The sequence below is a fragment of the Drosophila willistoni genome, chromosome 3R (assembly GCF_018902025.1).
Source record: "Drosophila willistoni isolate 14030-0811.24 chromosome 3R, UCI_dwil_1.1, whole genome shotgun sequence".
Lineage (NCBI taxonomy): Eukaryota > Metazoa > Arthropoda > Insecta > Diptera > Drosophilidae > Drosophila > Drosophila willistoni.
Window position 1 is genome coordinate 31,683,528 of NC_061086.1, and position 16,642 is coordinate 31,700,169.

The window sequence follows — 16,642 nt, forward strand, 5'->3', positions numbered from 1 at the left end:
TGAATGGCTGAATTGTTGTGTAAATATTTCGCAATATATGCCCAATGGGTATATGCTCAATTTTTTTGTATGTCCGACAAACAAGTAGGACCAATTAAAGGCCAACAAGGCGTATACGTTATGCAAATACAATAGTTAACATAGCCGATATAACAGCTCTGTTAAATGATATATTACTAGTTAACAGTGGGACGTGCCTCTTGGCCTTCCTATAATAAAGTCACAATTTGCCACAATTAACATGATCATGTCAATCATAGATCGAATGAAAGATAGAACCTGTTCAAACTGGCTCAAAATTTGCACCAAATCAAAATTTCAAAAAAACAAAATCCTATTGTCGTGTGATCCATGTTAATTGTGTCTCACGCCTTCTTCAATTTTACGATTGTATTTCGGTTTGTTTTTTTTTTTGGGCGTCACCATTGTAGTTCTAAATAAAACCACAAATCCTACGAAAATAATACACAAAAAACAAACCGCATGATAATTTGGTGTGTAAATTCCGCTAAATGTTTGTTTTATCTTTATAATCGTCACATATTCTGGCTAATCAAACGATAAGCTTTATGCCAAACTTTATAACAGTAATTCAAGGTTCGGGTGCGTTAGCTTAATTGAAGATAACTAAATATTTTGATCAGCTTCAGTCAGTCAAGTAAATGTTCCCTGTATCTCTGGCTGTAGCTAAGTACATACATCCAGAAGAGAAATCTGTTTGTGATGGGAAAATTTTAAGCTACAGTTACATATATATGTATGTATGTGAAAATGTTTTGAAAATTATACTTTGAAATTATCAAAGTCGTTACTTTTAAGATGTAAATTTTATTTATAGTTAGGTCACCAAAAATTTGAAAATAATCTTAGAAATTGAAATCTAGTTACTATTTTAAGTAAAAATATTAAGAAACCCGAGATTAAAAAGATTGAATTTTGAGTTGAGATTTCAGCAATTTACCTCCCCTTGACCCCACTACTGTCTTTCACAGTTACAATTTAATTGAATTAAGCATGCTTCAAAGTAAAAATAAAACTGATTAGTGGCTAGTTAGTTTTTGACTGGTAAGTCAAATTGTTTTGTGTAAAAAAATCCAAAGACAGTCTCTTCTCGTACTATTAATTCATTGAAATAGAAATTTGAAACTTTTCTAGTTGCCGTTATTAATATATCTTTTTTTCCAACTAAATACTTTGCCTTATTACACTTTTTGTAATTTACAAACTATTTAGATATGAAACAAATTGTTTCTCTATAACAGAATACAAAATTGGTAATATTATTCAATTTTCAAAAATAAAAGATCTGAAATAAAATAAAATATGAAAACATATTCACGAATCGCTAGAACTTTTTGACGTAAAATGTAATACCTCGATTTTTGGCTTTATAATTATGAATTTTCTCGATTTTCTGCTTTAAATTTTACGCTTTAAATTAAAATTTTCCAGTTACATCGTAAAATGATGGATCCAATTTTAGTAGGCATAGGTTTTGCCATTGCACAATAAAGTAAATGGTTAAATGAAATGCTTTATAAAAACAAATGATTTTAAAAATCTTTTACTTAAGACAAAAGTATTAAATAAACATTTAATACAAATCTAAAACTTGAAATTTTTATTAAGATTGAGTGAGTTAATCATATAGTCAATTTAAATTTCACTGAATTTATAAAGCTCAAATTCGTTGTAAAAGCTGTCTGAAGCTGAGACAACACAAATAAAATATTATAAAAAAAATAAAATAAATAAAATGCTGGTTAATATTGAATTTAGACTTTCCGATGATTTATATATGATTTGAAGATATTTGAGTATTTTAAATAATAATTTAGTAATATTAAGTTAATTCTAAAAATAACAATAAGAAGATTATGTTAAACAAGCAAATATAAAACAAAAACCACTACATTTTAAATTAATGGCAATACTTTTTCACTTGCCGCACGGGGCAAAACGAGATTTGAATATGTAGATATATATATAAACGATCTTTCTTTTATTTTTTTTTTTTTGGCGTGTGTGTAAAGCTGATCGTGCTGAGAGCTGCGACGCGACTATTTACTGCCTTGTCCAGCTGCTGACTGGCAGCAGGCTGCAGTTTCAGTCCGCTGCGAGCAACCGGCGGCTTCACACCTGTCCACGCCAACCAACATCTTCATCTCCAGAACCATCTCTACCTCATCCAGTAAGCAAAAAAGGGGAAAAGTAAGAGTGTAAAACAAAAATTAAAAATAAATATATATTCAGGGAAACTCCAAGTTGTAAGCGGTTGAAAAGTTTTTTGTTAAAGAAGAGGTTCAAAAGTTTATTGCTTGTTCGTTTTATGTGTTTTGTGTGTGTGTGTGTGTGTGTGTGTGTGTGTGAGGTATTTTCTGTAAACAGGAATTTGCCAAAAGCATGAGGAATGTGTCTGTGTGTGTCTGTGTGTGTTTTTGTTGTGAACTTTTCTGTGGCTTTTGCTATTTGTTCAACTGCATTTCAATGAAATTTTAATTAAAGACGTTTCTGCCTTTTGGCCGCTATCGATATTACCGTTCCAGATGTGGCTAAAATGCCAAAGATTAAGCCATGTAAATTGTTCGACAAATTGTTTTTGTTTTCTTAAACCAAATTTAGACAAGTGTTTCACAATGATTTCACACAAAAGGCAAGGAAATAGTTTTACTATTTCTTTAGTTATTCAATTGATTTCTCAACATTCTATTGACAATGAAAGAATGTACAATTCCTTTTTTGTAATGAAATACATATACCCTGACAAATATAGGTTACTTTTGGTCTACTATAAGATACATATGCCTAGATATTAATAATAGATATATATTTCAATTCGAACGACTAACGATACACCGTGATGCAGTTGACTTGCAAGTTGCTTGGGACACAATCGAGTTAGCTTTGCTTTTTAAGTTTAATTATTACCACAGTAAATTACTGAATGCCAGTACAGGGTATTACTTAGTCTATCTAGTTTCTTCTAGTTTCTAGTTTTCATCTTGTTTCTTATTATTCATTTGTGACTTTTGTTGGGTCATCAACTACTTATCAGAGGCAAGAGATAATATTGTGGTCTATGTTCGTTTGCCTAAGAAGCTCTTTAGTTCATTAGTAGACACTCTGAGACAATTGCCACAAGAATTCTATAAATCATCTAATGGGACACTTTATCTATGCCAAATCTCAGCAGTTGAGTTATTTGTTGTTATTGTTGGTTTTTAGCAAATTTAATTTGTGGCAAATTAAGATAAACGTATGAGCTAATAAAAAGATAATTGAAACCAAAAAAAGAAAACCATATATACCTACATATATATCTGTATATGGCTTATTCTTGAACAAAAAACAAAAAAAAAACCAATTTTGTGGCGTTTGATTAATAGCAGGTTTTACTAGCTTAAACCCATAATTATTAAATAATCGTTAATAAAATGATTAGAGTTAAATTTTATTGCTCATTGTAAATCGGGCAACATTTTCCACCACTTTTTTCTTTCTTTTTGTGTTTTTCCCTAATATAATTTGTTAATAGAGAGAGAGAGAGAGACAGATTGAGTGTGCGGTAGTTGCCATTAAGTCATAATGATAAAATGATTTACTCTCTGCACACATACATATGTAGTTTACCAACACGTGTGTGCGTAAATTGTTTAAATTAAAAGAAAGAAAAAAATAAAACCCAATGGACATTGCCGAAAAAAAAAACTCGTGCAATTTGCAAATCAAAACGAATCAACTGAGAGTGTAAGCCACAATTATTTGATTATAAACATTTCACACACAAGTGTGTGTGAGTGTGTGTGACTATGCTGTGTGTGTGCGTTTGACTCTGGGTATTTGATTTCGCGTGCCTCAAATGGCACAATTTGCGAACTATTTGGTTTAATAAGTTAAATGGATAATTGAGTTAAGATGCGTTGGCGTTGGTCAGTCAAAAAAAATATAAAAGATAAAAAAAAAGATCTCATTGAAAACTTTCTTATTTTAATAAAAGACACATCTTCTATTTCCGTATTAGTTAGACACAAATTGCTTAAGAGTAAATTTTTCATTGTCAAAGTCAATTACGAGTGCCAGCACGCAACTAAATTGGATTTATAAATAAGCTAAAGTCAGGGCGCTACGACGGGGTATAGAATCTAACAAATCGCGAAATTATAAAACACACATTGTCCGCGCGTGTGTGTGTGAGTGTGTGCAGTGAACCCAATCACCGAGCGGTTGTTTGTTAAGTGAGGCTACTCAATTTAAATTTGTATTTAATGAAGCGACAACACGCAGCTACTTATATGAGATATTTACCTACTATATACACCTGAGAGATCAGCTCTTTAATTTGTAACGTTTTGTATTGTTTGTGTTCTCCTATAGGCACTCAAAATGACCGACCTAGAGTCATCGAAAAATGGTAAACACCATGAACAACAACATCATCATCATCATCATAATAAGTGAGTAACGAAAACTTATCGACTTATCATCATTATCACAAGGAACTTATCTAGCTGCTGTTTAACCACTTTTTTCTCTGAGCCCTAAAGCAAAATTGTGGCAAACCAGTCGATGCCGGGTTTTGTCAAAAACTGGTTTTAACCATGGCATAGACGCAAAAATTCGAGACTGTTCAAGTTGAATGGGGGCCAACGGGCAAACCATAAATAAATAGAAAGCGAAAGTAAAGCCACTACCGGCTGGAATAAACTCATTTGCATTTGCAGTTTTCATTTTTCTTCATTTTTTGCCTTATCAGCGGTTTGGCTGTTAAATAAATGCATTCACATTTTCATCCTCTTTCTCCCTTGATGTCTGCAGCAATGATATTGTGGAAAGTGAGCCGCTCACATGGAGATTCTGGAGGAAGCAACGTTACATTGTGGTGATGATGGCCTTTTTCGGTTTCTTTAATGTCTATTCACTGCGTGTGAATCTCTCTGTGGCCATTGTGGCCATGACCGAAAACCGCACTGTTGTGGATAGTGCTGGAAATGTATCCTATGAGCAGGACTTTCCATGGGACTCCAAGCAGAAGGGCTTGATTTTAAGCTCCTTTTTCTATGGTTACATTCTGACCCAATTTCTGGGTGGCTACATAGGCACCAGAATCGGAGGCAATCTCGTAAGTATAATAAAACAAAGTAACTAAAATAAGTAACATATATATTCAAGTGTAGGTCAGGAATATCTTTTCCATTTATACTTTACTTTTTAAGTACTTTTTAGTAAGTCAAGTAAAAGACTTACAATTTGAAAGCTTGATAGATGAAAGATCAGTTAAGTAGAATTGGAAATGTTAATCATTTGATTGGGTTACGGCAGGAATCTTTACTTATTGTTAGTGAAGAATGAGGTCAACTTACTTAGGATTGGTCAATGGAAAATAATATGCAAAGACTTTGATTTTTTAAAAGTTTTTGATTTTTGTGTGGCATTTAATGGGGTTTTAATATATTTCATCAAAATTAAATAGTTATTTGGCATAACTCAAATGCAGAATTTACACACAATTCTAACAAAGAATATAAATACGAAATCGGGTATAGTTTTAGAATAGAATTACAGAAGCTATAGATTACGCCTTGTCATGAAACTGAGATTTAATGTCAACTTTGAAATATTTTAACATAAGGAAAAGGAACGACTATTAAGTAGGGTTTTTCTATACTCTAAATGATCTTTAACTGTGTGTTTATTAGAGAGCTGCATGAATGGGAGAAAAGTCAATGTCAAATGAATCCATTCGAATTGAATTCAAATAAATGAGTGACAACTACACAATGAAATGAATGAGTGTGAGTTTGTACTTGTCATATCTCTAAAAATACGTAACTCTGTTTAATGAAAGGCAATGAATTGAGTGTCAAAACATCGAATTGTACTAAGGCACTCGAAAACTAATTATTTTATCAAAAATGTATGGAAAATAATGGCAAAATGGGGGCTATTAAAATCTAGTGTTTATTTATAGAACAAAGCTTGAGCTATTTGATACGAAAACTTGGGTTATGAAAACTTTTGAAGATTTCAATGTGTTAAAAATGGAAATTATTGAAAATCTTTTTAGGTTTTTGGTTGTGGCATAGGAACAACGGCAATTCTAACTTTGCTGACACCGCTGGCAGCCAAGCATAGTTTGGAAATGTTTTTGGCAGTGCGTATTATTGAGGGCGTGTTCGAGGGAGTCACATTTCCGGGAATCCATGCGGTATGGGCTCGCTGGTCACCGCCTTTGGAACGTTCTAGGATGGCATCGATTGCCTTTGCTGGCAACTATGCCGGAACTGTGATAGCTATGCCTTCATCTGGCTTATTGGCCGCTCGCTACGGATGGGAGAGTGTGTTCTATGTGTTTGGGACCATTGGTTGCATTTGGTATGTCAGCTGGTTGTTAATTGTACGCGCTGGACCCGAATTGGATCGTTTCTGTTCGAAGGAGGAATGCGATTACATACAGAAGACAATCGGCTATGTGGGCACCAAGCATATTAAGCATCCATGGAAGTCAATTTTCACATCGATGGCATTCTATGCCATTATGGCTTCACATTTCTCTGAGAATTGGGGATTCTATACATTGCTAACGCAATTGCCTAGCTTCCTTAAAGGTTGGTCTAATTAACTTTCTGTCACTTTTGTATTATTAATTGTCTATGTCACCTGCAGATACGCTGAACTTTGAGCTGGGTAAGACGGGCTTTTTATCGGCTGTGCCATACCTGGCCATGGGCATTCTGTTGGCCATTTCCGGCTATTTGGCCGATTGGTTGCAAGTGAAGGGCATTTGGACCACTACGCAAGTGAGACGTAATTTCAACTGCGGCGCCTTCCTGGCCCAGACTGTATTTATGATGCTGACCGCTTATCTGTTGGATCCCACCTGGTCGGTGGTCTGCCTAACCATTGCGGTGGGCTTGGGTGCATTTGCGTGGTCTGGTTTTGCGTAAGTCACACACCTGGGAGGGGGTAACAATTCACGTTTTCACATGTGCTTCTTCCTTCTTTAGCGTCAATCACTTGGATATTGCGCCACAGCATGCCAGTGTCCTGATGGGCATTGGCAACACTTTTGCCACCATTCCCGGCATCGTTAGTCCTTTACTTACTGGCTACGTTGTAGTTAATCAGACAAGTGATGAGTGGCGAATCATCTTCTTTATTTCCGCTGGCATTTATCTCGTGGGCTGTGTCATTTATTGGTTCTATTGCTCAGGCGAGCTCCAGGAATGGGCCAAGACCCCCGAACAAAAGGCACGCGAGGCGGAAGAGAAGCAACTCCAGCTGACCCAAACCACCGGAACAGCTGGCATTGTGAACGACGGCGCCGAGCTGAAGGAGTAAAATGTCATTTAGCTAATCTGTTGTATACTGTTGTATAATTGTATTGACGTTTCCAAATGTTGTAGTAATTAGGTATCCAAGTATTCAGAAAGTACCATACGACACGATGATGATGATGATGATGATCATGTATTCTAGAATTTTGTTATCTGTTACATTTGTGTAACTGTGTTTTATTTATGTTATTCCCTACGTTTTAATCCCTTGACTATATGTTAGACTACCAAAAGCACTCGCTTAGAGTGAACCTGCGAATAAAAGAAGCATTTAATTAAAAACAAAAACAATTTTACAATTCTGAGTATTCTTTGGGTTACCTTTACCTTTTGGGTTACCTGCCAAGCAAAATCTATTTTTGAAATATAAATAAAATAAGGTAAATATATAAGTGTCGTTTGCTTGAACAAATATTTCTATCTATCGATAGTTATAAAGCAATTTTAACGGTAATAAACAAATAAAAGGTTAAGTAATTTATTTCAAAAAATGTCGTGAATTTAACAGGTTCTAGTTATTTGTATTAAAATTAGTATGGGATGTCGAATCAATATTAATTTTTAGTTGTATTTCGAACCTACTACAACTTTTGCTTATTAAATATGGAAATATTATATAATATTTACTTATTGACATGTTATCATTTACTTTAAACAAACTACTAATCAGTTGTGTCAATAGTTCTGAACTAAAATAGTTGAAATAGAATAGGAATTTATAATAGTTTTGATTATTGCAGTTTAATCCATTGATTAACCATTGTTAGACTAAGGAAATGTTTGTGTTTATGTGGATATAGTTAGAGCCGTTTTCATTACTTGACAAAAAGGAAATATTTAAGGACATTTATAATTGATTGAGAATGCAAAGAATGAAAAAATAAACCCAATTAATGATCTGTAAGGAGTTTCAGATATTAAATATGCTTGTTTAATTTTCAAAAATTTGTAACTACGTCAAATATTATCAAACTTACCATATTAATACTAGCGGTGCTGAAAAGTATGCAATAAAACTCGACTTTAAATAAACAGAATATATCAAATTTATATTTTTAGAAGGTCCCCAAAATTATGCTCATAAATTTGCATAATTTTTTTAAATTTTGCACTAAATAAGAGTTAAAATCATTTTTGACTATGTGACAAATTTGTTTGGCCGACATTCTACTGATTTTAATTGCATTTCAATGAGGAAATGATGGAAATATTAAAATTTCCATTTTTATGCCTCATATTCTATTTTGTTATTTATTCTTTCACATTAAACTGTATATGGAAATAAATAAAACTAAAGCAACGCACCACAAATTGATAAGCTGATAAGAAAACCGTGTGCAGGAGTTAAGCAATAAAAAAATGTTTGAAATTGATAAGCAATATGACCCACAGCAAACGCTTGCAACTCAATCATTTTGCACACGAACTGATATGGCCCGTTTAAACATAGGAAAAACATTGATTTTTCTGCCTCGGATATCGTGCAATTTTGCACTCGTTTTACTCGTTTGCCTTCTACGGATATACGTATAAAAGTGGCGAGAACTGCAGATAGGTCAACAGTTTTGAACGAAACAATCAAGTGGATAACTTCTAATTTCAATTCGAACACAAATTGAGCATAATAATGGGCTGCAAGGGTTGTGGAACAAGTAAGTTGAAACGGCAAACGATTTAGGCATCGCCCCGACAAACGATAATAATCGCCTATAATTATTTTGATTTTCATTAGATTGCCAGTGCACAGCACAGAAATGCGGAGGAGGATGTTCCTGCAACAAGGATTGCCATTGCGTGTGCAAGAACGGACCAAAGGACCAATGCTGCAGCAACAAATAAAATTGTCAGAAACTAATTTACACCGAAATAAAATATTCCAACATTATGAACATTTAAATATAATCTGTGTTTGTTCCACAAAATGGTGAAAACAACTGGAATAGTCGTCTTCCATTTAGAATGATTTGCTTGTTGTTCTCTGTCTATCAAAATCGAACTATATAAAACGGTTGAAAGGGTAAATAAACTTTTAAAAGTCATTGAACTTCAAACATCACTCAAAATCGAGAGGCACTCAATCGAAATGTCATTTCATATGGGGACAATATTTTTCTGGGCAAAGATGTGGTAAACAAGTTTATATCAACACTAGAGTTCACTTTCTTTAAAGCCATGTCACCGTCATTCTAACACTATCGAAATTGCAATTCGTATAAAACAAAATTATTTGCAAAATCGTTTTCTATAGATGCCAATAATGTGGTATACAAAATATTTCTAAATGTTTCATTTCTGCCATTTCAAATGCAGCCAGCCTGAAAAAGAAAGAATTTATAGCCATTAAAGAGTGAAATTGGTTTTGCCCAATAGCTTACCATTCAATGCATCCTCTAACTAAATATCAAAACTTTGTTCAAAGTTAACCAATTTTTGGAAACCAAAACTAAAACTACTTTTAATTTGCATAAAGAAATATGCAATTTTATTGAAGCACTGGGGAATGTATCAATGTCACAAACATTTAAATGAAACCCACATATTGTAGGTATACAATTTATTGACAAATCTAACATTTTGCATTTGGCCATTTGAAATGGAATTCTCAGATTTATGATGTGTTATGCAAAGCATTTTATGTCCAAAAGAGTCGCAAATCGATTTAAACTAGAAATAGTGCTGTGTGTGTGTGTGTGTGTGTGTGTGTGTGTGTGTGGAGTTTACAGAAACTATGGTTTTGTTTCCGTTTCCACTTCTTTGGGTAGTTGTTGTCAAAAGGCAAATCATTAGCATAATCAAATGTGCGTGATTGGCGTTTATTTCACTTTTTTTACTCAGTATTTACCCAGGATTAGAAGAGTATATAAGACTCCGTGATCCATTTTTAGAGTTAATCAGAGAGAAAAGAAGCAACTTTAAAGAACTTGCAATTTCGTCATTAATCACAGCAGATGATAAAGTTGTTGCTATTGTATTGATAAGTGCAAAAAAAAAAAAGAAATGATGAAAATGTTGACTTCAATGATCATTTGTGCCTATTTATGTTCCATTCGGTAGAGTAAATGTTTGCCTATCCGAAAAGAGTATACGAAAGCTGATTAAGATTCAATAGTATTAAAAATTACGCTCCGATTGACTCACGTTTAGTTTGGATCTTCTTGAGAATAAGGCACGCCAAGAACCGAACGGGGCAATGCCCCTCTGAAAACTGATGCGCGCTTCCGTAGCTGCAGCTGCTTTTATACACACGTTGACAAGAGCGAGAGAAAGTGCAAGAGCAGCGCTCTCATTGATATGCTCTCTCTCTCACTTACATATTTAAAAGTGCGCTTTGGCCTTAGCTTACTAGTAAGAACAAGAGCACCTGCTTATGTGTATGTGAGAGAGAAATGCCGCGGTAGAATGTGAGAGAGGGTCAGAGTGGACATTGCGTGGGATAGAATTGCAGCATTTGAGAAGTAGAAAGAGTGTGTGCGTTTTTTGCACTCATTCTGATCTGAAGAGTGGCTGCAGAGGGAGAGAGAGAATGAGTTTCAAACTTCTGATCGGAACAGTGGGTGGTAGCAAAAGAGAGAGCAGTACAATAAATTGAAGCCTCTCTCTAATTGTTTTGCTTACGCTATTAGGCAGATTAGTTGGTATTTCGCTTACGTCTTTTCAAACTAACCTAGTATAAAATATTCTTTTAAATATATTTTTCAAGTCTTTGTAATGCAAATACTGGGTAACTCTTAGCCGATCCAAAGAATACCCCAAACGATTCCTTTATTTGTAAGCTTTGCGTGCTGGATTCATTTTGCTTTCGTTTTGTTGTGCAAGGAAGTGAATCGCAGCTTTCGGTTAATCAGGCGTAAATAATTTGACATGTGAACGACCAGTGTGGTCGATCGGATTGTTGCGTGCCTTGTGCTGGCTGTCAAAATTTCGATGCTTCTATTAAATACATACAACTTGGAATTGTTTTTAACACAAAACACACTCACTTGGCAAAAAAAAAAAAACGAAGCACACACACACACACACAAACTCACCCAGCATGGAGTCATTCCGTTCCGGCAGATTTGTGGCCATCGAGAAGGGTAAATCGACTGCTGAGCAAGAGAGTCCATTAAGAGATTGTGGTAACTAGAAAAGCCATATCTAAATGGAATATAGAGTGAATATGGTTTAACTTTGTGTGGCAGGTCAGAGGAGCATTTCCTCAGCCCTGCTTATACGTGGCATTCTGTTGGTGTTGCTCTTCAATATGTGTTTGGTTACCATTCTGCTCGGTGGTTATGTGTATCTGAGTTCGTTGACCCTGGAGCAACAGAATTATTTAACAAATGCCGCGTTTGTGGTTGTTGGTGGGGTTGCTTTTGTGACCCTACTTCTAATCGGGGTAGGTGAATGGCATTTACGTATTTGGCATAAATATTGGGCGCTAATTAAATTTACAGGACTTGTCCAAGGACAGGCCAAATTTCTATTACATTTAAGATTAGCTATATGGATGTCGCCTGCTGCCCGTCAGATCCTTGCCATTCAAGTGTATATAAACTTAATAAAAAAATTTCGCTTTCATGCCGGACTAATTTGATTAAAACAAATTGTATTTGAGTTTCTTTGAATTGCAGGCCACACGCAAGAATTTTTCTATGGTCGCGCACGGCATGCGCCAATTTTCGTAATTGATAAATGCAAATATGTCAAAACATTTTTCAAATTTCATCATATTTTCACCTGACGTCACATTAGTTTCCCTCAGTTTTGCGTCAATACATTTTCATAGAAGCACATTTGTATAAAGCCAAAATTGTTCAACGTGTTCTTTTTTTTGCTTATTACTTTTCGCGGTTTTAGTAGTTAATATTTTATTCCAATGTCAATGCCATTTGGATCGTATGATCAACGCCGTGTATCGCGTTGGTTTTTCGGGGGAGTGGCCAGTTCTATGGCAGCTGTAGTAACACATCCTTTGGACCTTTTGAAAGTGCTAATGCAGACGCAAGCGGAAAAACTATCCACTGTGGCCACCACAAAGAAAATTGTTAGAGAGCAGGGCGTTCTGGCCTTGTATAATGGGATATCTGCCTCCATGTTGCGTCAATATACATATGCATTGACCCGTTTTGCTGTCTACAATTTTGGTACCAAGAACATGGACACTAGTACCATGTCCCGTAAGGTGTTACTTGCTGGAGCTGCTGGCCTTGTTGGAGGTTTTGCGGGGGCTCCGGCTGATTTACTCAATGTGCGGCTACAGAACGATGTGAAATTACCTAGAGAAAAGCGTCGCAAGTACTAAATACTTACACTACTTACTACTTGTCACCTCATCATTCATCTTGATTGCCTTCATCTTGCAGCTATAAGCATGTCTTCGATGGCCTGGCCCGTGTGTGTCAGGAGGAGGGTTGGCAGCATCTGTTTAATGGTGCCGGCATTGCAGCCATACGTGGCATGCTCATGACAGTGGGGCAAATCGCCTTCTACGAGCAGAGCAAGGACGTGCTGGTCGCCAGTTTCAATATGGAGCGAAATATGAACACGTATGTGGTTGCCTCGCTTATAGCCGCAATTGCCGGCACATCTATAACCCAACCCATAGATGTGGTTAAGACGCGTCGCATGAATGCCCAGCCCGGTGAATATTCTGGACTTTCCGATGTTTTCATCAAGACAGCCAAAGAGGGGCCGCTCGCCTTTTATAAAGGATATGTGCCCGCATTGACTCGCCTTATGCCCCACACTGTATTAATGTTCTTGGGAATTGAATTTCTGCGCACTCATTTTGGCTACCTGCCGGAGCCAAAACAGGTCGCCCTGCCACACCCATATGACATACCCGCTCCTATTCTCAATCCAGATCTCGAGAAATGGAATGACGATTGAAATCCAATCAAAGCTAAATGTAATATTTTACAAACAACAAAAAATTTCCTGTAATTGTGTATGCATTGTCTATAAATAATTGAATAAACAAAAAATTACCAGTTTATTTGTATTGTTTGTAAATGGAATTAGTATTTCTTTTACATTTTCGAATGAATATTTGTTATTGGCTGGCTAGCCTGCAGCTGAACTTTGTAGTTTTCTTTTTTGGGCAAAATATTCAATAAAAGTTCAATGAGTAAAATGGCTCTGGGCTACCTTGAAAAAAGCAACCAGATGAATGATTTAAGAGCCGCTCAGCCTGGAAATGCTTTTCGCTGATGTCGTGTAATCGCATTGAAGCCATTAACACACACACACACACACACACACACACCCATACACATATACACTCTAGAGGCAGAGAAACAGTGAGGAGAAAACCCATTATTGCCCCATGTTATGTTGACACAGAAAAGCAATCATACGCCCCGTGTGTTAGTCTTGCTAAATGCGCCCAGACAGGCACAAGACACGGACAACACGGACACAACAATGAATGGGGTTGCCTTTTTACCTGCCCACTTGGCCCATACAATATTGATGTTGGCCAACAAGTTGTCAAAAACGAAACAAAAGCCAAACAACAACCAGTACAAAATTTAAGCTGCTAAAGTTACAAGAAAATATTTTCTAGCTGGTTCCGTTTTACCTACTTCTTAAAAAGGGTATATTCAAAAACAAAAAACTGTTTTCATGAATGAAATAAATCATAATTTAGAAGTGAGATGAGATGATGAGATGACCATTAAGACCCGATTTCCCATATCACCATTTTAATAGTGGCTTAAGGATAAGATTTCTTTTTCATCTTTTTCAGGTCCAATGCCAGTGCAGAGTTACCCATTTGGTGCATTTTTCCCATAGAAACTTGCTAGTTCCAAGAGGTTGGTAGTGGAAAAACGCCGTCTGCCTGATTTGTTTAAAGTCACTGGAAAGAAGTTACTAGACACCCTTTTATATTCCTTTAAATACTTTGTACAGGGTGTCACTAAAGTCTTTAACGTAATTCCTTATAAGAAATTTGCTTTGTTTTAGCCACAAGCAATTTGTGCTCAGTTGTTAACCTAAATTAATTGCATTTCACGGAAAATTAAAAATTGAATACATAAAATTAAAAAGTTTGTAGTACATTTTAATTAAAACAATTTATCTAAGAAAGTTACATTATGACGGAATTTTTGTATATAAAAAAAAACATTAAATTATAGTTGTCACAATAAACAATACAATAGAATAACCTTTACAAGAAAGATATTACTAATCCGGGAAGTGATACTGATTTACTAAGAGACACTTACATAAGCAAGGCGACACAAGAAACTAATTATAACTACATAATCCAACCATCCTTTTTAAGTGAACTGTAAGTAAGCACTAAAATACAATAAAGTAATATAAATTTAATCCATAATTTCCAAAAGCTTAGACTGTAAGGACTTGCCTGTTATAGCTTCTAAATTGTGTTGAGGTTCTATATATGTATGTGTTTATGTATGTATAACAAAAACTTGATTCTCTTCTAGGATTAGATTAGCCAAAGAAGTGTAGCAGGCTCTCTCTCTCTCTGTGACCACTCTGGCATATTTCTCAGAAAGCGAACGATTATGAGATCTGCGAGAGTCATGAGAGAGAGCAAGCGTGGCAGTCTAAGCAAAACGGTTGAACAAGGCGGTCGTGCAATTAATTCTAAGTTCATCCATTGTGTACATAAGGTAACCGAAAAATAAGAACTGTGTTACCAAAAGAATATTCATATAAACACTCAATTGAACTAAACTAATAAAGATACTTAAAGCTAAACTCCTAGTTACATCCTGTTATAGATGTTTTCAAGTTTTCATTCACCTACTTGACCTATTTGACTTCTTGTTTAGAATATCATTAAAGGATATCTAATTGAACAGAAAGAAATGGCTTAAAGGGTATCCTGTAGTTAGTGTTGTTTATTATTAATTTACTCTATTCTTTTTGCAGCCTTAAGCTTTTTAATAAAATTTGTGGTTTTTAAATGCATTTTGGTCTTAATTGGATATTGTTATGTGTAGTAAATTTTTTCCTTATTATAGTCATGAAAAACGCCTTCATCTTCCCTTTTGGTTTGAGTGTGCAAACTTTATGACAATGTTATGATGCCTTTTCTCAAGTACATAATAAAACTGTCATTTTGGTTGCGCAAAAAAAAAAAATTTATGTAAATTTCAGTACGAGCTTGCCGCAGTTCAAATATCATCAGCATCAGCAGCAACATCAACATGAACATCAGCATCTGTAACAGCAGTCCTGAAACAGGGATAAAGTTGAAGCAAGAACAACATCTGAAATAATGGCCACAATGACAAATGCATAAATCAGTTTTAATGAATATTTTGTTACATACATATACTTTACATTCCATGGCTGTTGTCTCAATAATCAGCCATTAATATGCTGTGCCCGCTGCATAAATTGTGCGATTTTTGCGGTTTTACTCAATTATGCAATTATATGGCAAGGGCAACATGCGCAATCCTACATATAGATACAACAGCTTTTACACAATTATTCATGAAATGGTCAAGGCCAGTTGCAGAGACGACACCACACCGCAGAGAAACCAGAATTCATAGAAAGGAGAGAGAAAGAGTGAAAGTGAAGAAGAAATGTAAACACAAGTTGTGGATGGTTGGATGAAAAGTTTTACATTGGAATAATATTTCAATATTTATGGGTTATTTGAGTCTTTAGTTTTTCGCACACAATTGTTGGTCAATTTAAATGCAGAGTCAATAAATTTAAGAACAATTTCAAAAAGGCGTCCGGGCTTCTTGTCTTGGCCATCATTTACCCACCCCCCGTCCCCCCCTTCCGCATTACCCTTAGGACACTATCCGCTTTATGCGCGGAAGTCCATTTATATTGCCGCCGTTGTTACGTCCGGGCAAGACACAATAAAGTGGCTTGCAAAAACGTTTAAAAATACCTCTTCGTGTCCGGTGCCATTTCCCAAATGCCCCGACGAAGATGGGAAATGCAATAAACTTCTAAATCAGTCGATTAAGCTGCGACTGCGAGTGCCCTTAAAAGCATGCTATAGTTGGACTCCTTATATGTGTATTTAGTGTGTGTGTGTGCGCATTCTGTATGTGTGCATACAAAAAGTTTTGTGAAAAATGTTAAGCAATTAAAATAAGTAGCGTGAAGCTCAAGGGAGGAGCCTTGGGCCGGGCAGCAAGTTGGTTTAATTTCCTTTTTTTTTTCTGGGTGTTTTTTTTTTGTTGTTTTTGTTCCCGCTTTTGGTTTGGTTTGGTTGGGTTTTAGCCTGGTCTGGTCTGGTTTGGTTTGAGGTTGCTATGTTATCTTTTGTGTGGATTTTGCTGTCAGCAATGTGCTGCACACTGAGACTGAGTGTCTAATGA

General features: G+C 35.5%; 4 protein-coding genes across 5 annotated transcripts; all 4 read left to right on the forward strand.

Moving 5' to 3' along the window:
* Nucleotides 1-2,124: 2,124 nt before the first annotated feature.
* Nucleotides 2,125-7,625, forward strand: LOC6649497 (sialin). 2 transcript variants are annotated; one of them, XM_023179701.2, is made up of 6 exons: nt 2,125-2,211; nt 4,375-4,454; nt 4,816-5,119; nt 6,065-6,605; nt 6,664-6,940; nt 7,005-7,625. In XM_023179701.2, exons 2-6 carry the CDS (start codon nt 4,384-4,386, stop codon nt 7,336-7,338), a joined length of 1,527 nt encoding a protein of 508 aa, XP_023035469.1. In that variant the 5' UTR covers nt 2,125-2,211; nt 4,375-4,383; the 3' UTR covers nt 7,339-7,625. The 2 variants fall into 2 exon arrangements, with proteins under 2 accessions (XP_023035469.1, XP_002072206.1); XM_002072170.4 differs by having other exon boundaries at nt 2,125-2,191.
* Nucleotides 7,626-8,912: 1,287 nt separating this feature from the next.
* On the forward strand, nt 8,913-9,231 carry LOC6649498 (metallothionein-2). Its single transcript, XM_002072171.4, has 2 exons — nt 8,913-8,986; nt 9,067-9,231. The coding sequence occupies exons 1-2, from the start codon at nt 8,962-8,964 to the stop codon at nt 9,171-9,173; spliced, it is 132 nt and encodes a 43-aa protein (XP_002072207.1). The 5' UTR covers nt 8,913-8,961; the 3' UTR covers nt 9,174-9,231.
* Nucleotides 9,232-11,278: 2,047 nt separating this feature from the next.
* LOC26528951 lies at nt 11,279-11,920 on the forward strand. The gene is made up of 3 exons (XM_015177090.3): nt 11,279-11,452; nt 11,516-11,712; nt 11,771-11,920. The coding sequence occupies exons 1-3, from the start codon at nt 11,368-11,370 to the stop codon at nt 11,807-11,809; spliced, it is 321 nt and encodes a 106-aa protein (XP_015032576.2). The 5' UTR covers nt 11,279-11,367; the 3' UTR covers nt 11,810-11,920.
* A 133-nt stretch (nt 11,921-12,053) lies between these two features.
* Nucleotides 12,054-13,311, forward strand: LOC6649499 (mitochondrial dicarboxylate carrier). The gene is made up of 2 exons (XM_002072172.3): nt 12,054-12,611; nt 12,680-13,311. The coding sequence occupies exons 1-2, from the start codon at nt 12,193-12,195 to the stop codon at nt 13,203-13,205; spliced, it is 945 nt and encodes a 314-aa protein (XP_002072208.1). The 5' UTR covers nt 12,054-12,192; the 3' UTR covers nt 13,206-13,311.
* Nucleotides 13,312-16,642: the final 3,331 nt, after the last annotated feature.

Coding starts and splice junctions, on each gene's coding strand:
- LOC6649497 (XM_023179701.2), top strand. CDS start 4,384: ATGACCGACCTAGAGTCATCGAAAAATGGTAAACACCATGAACAACAA. Junction 6,606..6,663: donor ATTGCCTAGCTTCCTTAAAG/GTTGGTCTAATT, acceptor TGTCACCTGCAG/ATACGCTGAACTTTGAGCTG. Junction 6,941..7,004: donor TTTGCGTGGTCTGGTTTTGC/GTAAGTCACACA, acceptor TTCCTTCTTTAG/CGTCAATCACTTGGATATTG.
- LOC6649498 (XM_002072171.4), top strand. CDS start 8,962: ATGGGCTGCAAGGGTTGTGGAACAA. Junction 8,987..9,066: donor CTGCAAGGGTTGTGGAACAA/GTAAGTTGAAAC, acceptor GATTTTCATTAG/ATTGCCAGTGCACAGCACAG.
- LOC26528951 (XM_015177090.3), top strand. CDS start 11,368: ATGGAGTCATTCCGTTCCGGCAGATTTGTGGCCATCGAGAAGGGTAAA. Junction 11,453..11,515: donor GAGTCCATTAAGAGATTGTG/GTAACTAGAAAA, acceptor TTTGTGTGGCAG/GTCAGAGGAGCATTTCCTCA. Junction 11,713..11,770: donor TGACCCTACTTCTAATCGGG/GTAGGTGAATGG, acceptor TTAAATTTACAG/GACTTGTCCAAGGACAGGCC.
- LOC6649499 (XM_002072172.3), top strand. CDS start 12,193: ATGTCAATGCCATTTGGATCGTATGATCAACGCCGTGTATCGCGTTGG. Junction 12,612..12,679: donor CCTAGAGAAAAGCGTCGCAA/GTACTAAATACT, acceptor TTCATCTTGCAG/CTATAAGCATGTCTTCGATG.